Raw genomic sequence first — 6000 nt, 5'->3', positions numbered from 1 at the left:
TGCATCCTTCTCACAAACTCGAAACATGAGACACGAGGATTGTAAAAGTAATGTCGTTACACTTGGGAACTACTGAGCTCGTAGGAGAGGATGTTTAGAGAGAGAGAGAGAGAGGGAATGATACTGGATATGGAGAAAAAAAAGAAGAGCGCGAAGAAAACGAGAGGCGGGATAAAAATAGAGGCAAGGGAAATGAGAAAGTAAAGAAAGAGGAAGTGAGAAAATGCAACAACAGAGAGAGATATGAGATCTCCAAATGCCAATGCTTGACTGACTGTTGACCTCACGGTAAATAACAGCATCTGACCCTAGTGGAGTGTGTCTCACTTACACCCAACACACAGCAAAATAAATAAATAAATAAAAAAGTCTGTTTGACAGCTTTCCCTATTATATCTAATAGTGTATGCTCTGCCTTCTTTTTTCTCATCCATCACTCCTCCTCTTTTCTCCTCACGCCACAGTAAAAGCACGGAGGTTGTCCTTCAGCTCTTCTCATCTCTCTTTAGACATTTTCGAGCAAACACTCTTTCATCTTCCCTGTCTGCTCTCCTCTGCCCTGTTATTAAATCCAGCCTCTCAAACAAGTGTGATTCCCAGAAGTCTGTCCTCCCGACTGGCTCGGTTTCTCACAACAGATAAATTATTTAAAAGTAGATTTTGTAGTGCAGAATTGATGACATGATTAATTAATGTCATCAAGAAGAGTCCGGGGCTTGGTTGTTCATTAGCTACATATACAGTGTATGTCTGGAATATTAATTCAAGTGTAGACATTTTGGGCTTTCTGATGAACAGCCTCCTTCCTGTCCTTTAGTTCTCCATCTTTTCCTTCTATCTTATTCTGCCTTTTCTTTTTATGACCGACTCACATTGTTTTTCCATATTTAGACACACAGCATTAGACAAGTATAAGATCCCACATCCCCACGGGAACTAGTGTGGGCCCGTCCTTAAGCCTTAACTGCTTCGCTCCCATTCACATCTGGGACACAATGTGCATTTTAATGCCTGTACAGACTGAGAACACTGACGGTAACAGAGGCCGTCTGACCGCTCTCAGGATATATATATATATATATATATATATATATATATATATATATATATATATATATATATATATATATATATATATATATATATACACACACACACACACACACAAATGCACAAATGTAAAATATCTAGATCATGAGTAGAACAATAATTTCCCCAAGGGGATTGTTAAACTAAAGTAATCCCTCGTCCATTTGCACTTCAAGTTTCCCAGCTTTACCTCATCGCGGATTTTTAGTAGGTAGTCACGTGATACCGTACGTGCATTCTATTGGCTGACAGCATTCTGAATTGCGCTGCGTTCTCAGACTGACTGAACGCAGCGCACTTCTGTGTATCAAAGAAACACTTTAAAGTGCTTTAAACGATCTATAAGAGTGTGGGAAAATGTAATACAGATATGAGGTGGTTTAATATCAGTGTGGGAGGGTTCATAAACGTTTAAATTACTGTAAATAATAAAGTAAATGGTTTGTCGAGTTGGAATGTAAATTATATCACTTGTAGCTCATTGGTCATATTCTGTCTTTCTGTCTTTGTATTTGTCTGCAGTGTGTAGTGGGCTCGTGACCGTGGAGGTTGCCCCTAAATTGGAAGTGATTAAAGGACAGACCATCACGCTTCCCTGCAAATTCACCCTGTCAGAAGACTCGAGCAACACTGTTGTCGAATGGTCTATTGTAAGTACTCTCTGTTTGCATGCTGGCAAAGTATCAAAAAGACTTTATGAAGTGATGCATGGCAAAATGTTGCATATTTAGACATAATGCCACACTGCCTGTATTCAATTCAATTCCTCGTCTTCTGTCCTCCGTCCATTGCTCTTCACGTTCCTCTCGTACTTTTTCTGCATCTGTCTGTCTGTACATCCAGAAGGATGATCAGGGAACCAGGACCCGTGTGGCTTTCCGCGCCGAGGCCGCTGAAGGACTTATCGATGAAGACACCCCTCTGAGCAACCGGCTCACCGTCGGAGACGACTTCTCCTTGACCATCTCGTCAGTTCAGCCTTCCGATGAGTTTGCCTTCTTCTGTCAGGTCTCTGCCGCCCGTGCTGGGGTTGGCGAAGCCAGCACGATGCTCAAAGTCTTCTGTAAGTGAACAGCTGGCTTTAAGCCTTTTTTTTTATGACCGTTTCATTGAGACAACACACACACACGCATGCACTTACACACACTTTCATGGCTGCTTTTTCATATCATGACACTGACAGTCCACAACTTTAATCAGATCTGTTTGCATGCTTTCATTTGGAAGTGGCTTAATTATACCTAATATAGTTCAATCATTTGGCCGATTGCATTTTGCACATCCTCAAAGTAACTTCACGCACAACCTCATAGATATATAGTGTCTTTAATTTACCACAAATGTCTACATCTGTCAAAAAAAAAGAAAAAAAGAAGAACAGACCTCAGCCAATACAGACACTCTTAATTCCTGGAGCAGCCACTTTTCCCAGAGATCAATTAACCTCTATCTAATCACTTTTGACACAAGCGATGAATACTTCAATCACACCTGTCATGTCTCATATTTGTCACCTTAATAACAGTCCAAATTTATCTTCAAGTCATAGGGGCTTGACCCTTGGTGTGTCCTTGTCCCTCTTACTGCAGCTTGTAGTTTCCAGTCACACACCAAAAAGCCAACAATGATTCATCGATCAATTAGTCTAAAGAGGGAAGAGGAGTCTTGTTGGTAGAAGAGCAGAGCAGCACTTTTTCCTTAGTCAGCCTTTCACTTGGAAAAGACCCTAGAAGTTATTCATTAACTATTATCCACTCAGAGGCTGTGAAGTTTAAAAGCAATCTCATAAATAAGCTATTAATTGTTAATGGGCCAATCAGAGGGAGGGTTTACCTCAATGCAGCGCTATTTGACAAAACCCTTTTTAAATTAACTCATTGCCTACATTTGTAAGAAAACAGTCTGTCCCACAAACCAGCAATTATTCTTTTTCCACATTTGACCACTTAACTCATTTGTGGATGAGTTATAGTGTGTCTGCTGTGCCTTAACTTAATAGGGCTGAGTTATGAGGTCTCCTGAGGGCTGGGTTGCAATAAAGCCTGTTAGCTTTCATGCCAGAAGCTTGTACAGTAGAGTGTAAAGAGTGTGTGTTTTAGACAAAAACACACAAAAAAAGCCATCTTTGAATGCTTTGTATTGTCTTATTTTTCCACTGAAATGACTTATTGTAAGGTGTGTTCATGTGTGATCTTTTTCTATCTGATTGGACAGAGCTGTTGGAAACAGCTTGAGTCACATTTTGTGTATTTGGGGTAAAGAATAACAGATTTAGGATATTTACGAGTCCTCATTGTACATCAAGATTATAGCTGCTTGCACTGTGCGGTATGCGGAATGGGAATGGTAATAAAAATTCCTCTCCTTCAGTTTTGGGAACGGTCTAACCAATAAAGGACTAACAACCGAGGACTGAGTGAGTGAGAAAGAGAGAGGAATACCCATCTACTGTTTATTTTTTATAAGCGGTTGACAGCTGCAGGCAGCGATAAGACGACCTTGCGTGTGAACAAGCAAGCTGGGGAATAAAGCAGAGAAACAAAAGGGAACACTCACACCTGTGTTGATGTGTGTTTGCACATGTGTGTGTGTGTGAGAGAAAAAGAGCGCCAGAGGGGGAGTGTTAGGTTTTTTATTTTTTTTCCCTGATTTGACCCTTATCAGCTCATGTGAAGCAGGTCACTGTGAGGCAGCATATTTACTGCTCCACTTAATTAAGGAGGTCAGCAGGCATGTCGGCTCGACTGCATATATGGAAGTAGTAGAGTGCATGCTGGTGTCTCCGTTTATCTTTTACTTCACACTGAATCATAATGATGTAATAATGATGTCAAACCTCCCTTCCTTGCCCCAGTTGCTCCCGAGAAGCCGGAACTCACAAGGCCGTCAAGTCAGGCCATTTCTGCGGGAGAGACCACCAGCTCTGAGGTGAGTGGGTCCCGTTCTACCAATGTGAATGCAAGATTTCAGATTTGATGTGAATCACAATGAGCCTCTTTTTTGTGTTTGGACCACATAAATCAGATTGGCACCTGTGTGTCTAAGAACGGATACCCCCTGCCAAGAATTATCTGGTTCAAGGATAGCCAGCCGCTCCCCGAGGTCAAGGACAGGAAAGAAAGTAAGCCTCGTCCGGCCATTTGTTATAATTTAATAGAAAAAATGTCATCTAATATCACATGTTGTAGAAAATCAGTAAATAATCCCCGCTTTCTTTCTCTCTTTCATCCCTCCTCTCCTTCAGAAACCTACATGATCCCCTCGGTGGTGAAGGAAGCCTCCGGCCTCTTCACCATTAAGAGCACCCTGTACATGCAGCCCACAAGAGCCGACAAGGACTCTGTGTTCCAGTGCACAGTGGAGTACAGCATGACGGGAGACCAGATCAAACAGAAGAAGTCTGACACCATCACCATAAACCTCAACTGTGAGTGGGGGGGGGGGGTCGCTGTAAATTAGTCAGCTGAAGAGGTCGTGGTTGGTCTGAAGTTAACCTGGGAACATGTTGAGACACCAAAACATCAGTATTTTTTCCCCCCAAATGGACACAGCTAAGCTCAGTGCTAACATCAACATGCTACTGTGAAGCAGGGTAATAACGTTCACCGTCTCCATGATGCGTCTGCAGGTTGGCAGTTGACCCAACAATGGATTGTCATCACTTAATTTCAATAAAAAAAAATTTTTTAAAAGTCACCCATTTCTGGTGCTAAACAGAAAATGGTCACTAAAGTCATCAGCAGTTTTGATCCAAAGGTTTATTTCACTTCAGGATTGCACCAGTTTAGTCTATCTTCACCGGTGATGATCCCGATTTGGTGCGCCCCCCCCCCCATGCCGCTTTCTCCCCACCTAGACAAAGAACCCATTACGGACAGAAATATTGTCACCAAACAGCTATTAATGTTATCTTCCAGGATCCGTTACATCTGCAGTGTATCATTCTACATAGTTTAATACAACCACGGTGGAAATGTAATATTCAGCTGTTGAAGACTGATGAGACGAGGAAAGGGAAGGTAGTGGGAAAAGAAAAAAAAACCTCCCTTCTGGAATGCGTTGCACATCCCTGATTGATGATATGTCGTGTAACGCCGTAAATGTATCTTAAGGAGGAATTTTCACCTGTTCAATGTCTGTTCTTGTCCGTCCAGATCCCTCTGAGAAAGCAACCTTTACGCTCCTCAACACCGATCCGGTCAAAGAGGGTGACAGCGTTACCATGAAGTGTGAGACAGATGGAAATCCTCAGCCTGAGTTCGACTTTAGTAAAGATGTGCGTGGGGATTTCTTGGACTTGTAGTTTTTCTACCTTTGCTCGATGTATCCTAACTTATTCTAAAAATCCGATATTGTACATGTCCTTCTACCTCCAGGGCAATCTCATCTCTGGTCAGGGCGGTCTCCTGACACTGAAATCTGTCAAGCGCACGGACGATGGCACATACAAGTGCAATGCCATTGATTTTGAAAACCTGGACGCTGACTTGAGTGGAATTATAAACCTCAAAGTGCACTGTGAGTGAACCAAAGACACACATGGACACACACACAACCGCAGGATGGAGCACACAGATAAAGAGCAATACGCCTGCCGCTTATGTGGCTCTGCTTTAGTAATAAGCCACTTATTTCATCAGCAAATCAAAGAATTAAAAGAGTTAGGATGGGATGTGCTTGTATGGTTGAAAGTGGTTGAAATCCAATCCGATTTGTCTCAGTTCATCTGTTGCTTTAATCTCATCCCAACGACACTCCATTATTTAACCTTATCCCACACATTTAGCACAGTTAACTTGAAAATAAAATGGAATAAGAGTTAACTGCATTATCTTTGTACTTTATATTTGGCTCTATGTGGCCATATCGAGAACCTAATTACGTGGTGGCGCGAATGATGAACTCCCACTT

General features: G+C 42.0%; 1 protein-coding gene across 2 annotated transcripts in view; it reads left to right on the top strand.

Annotated features, from left to right (window-relative positions):
* bcam (basal cell adhesion molecule (Lutheran blood group)) overlaps positions 1-6000 on the top strand; it is a 43444-nt gene that overhangs the window by 28950 nt on the left and 8494 nt on the right. For both annotated transcript variants that reach the window (XM_068324478.1, XM_068324479.1), the window contains exons 2-8: positions 1612-1739; positions 1933-2152; positions 3944-4017; positions 4114-4210; positions 4334-4516; positions 5244-5365; positions 5466-5607. In XM_068324478.1, the coding sequence (XP_068180579.1) occupies positions 1612-1739; positions 1933-2152; positions 3944-4017; positions 4114-4210; positions 4334-4516; positions 5244-5365; positions 5466-5607 (966 nt within the window). The remainder of the gene's footprint in view (positions 1-1611; positions 1740-1932; positions 2153-3943; positions 4018-4113; positions 4211-4333; positions 4517-5243; positions 5366-5465; positions 5608-6000) is intronic.

The sequence above is a fragment of the Antennarius striatus genome, chromosome 9 (assembly GCF_040054535.1).
Source record: "Antennarius striatus isolate MH-2024 chromosome 9, ASM4005453v1, whole genome shotgun sequence".
Classification (NCBI taxonomy): Eukaryota; Metazoa; Chordata; class Actinopteri; order Lophiiformes; family Antennariidae; genus Antennarius; species Antennarius striatus.
This window is presented reverse-complemented; position numbering and strand designations above follow the sequence as displayed.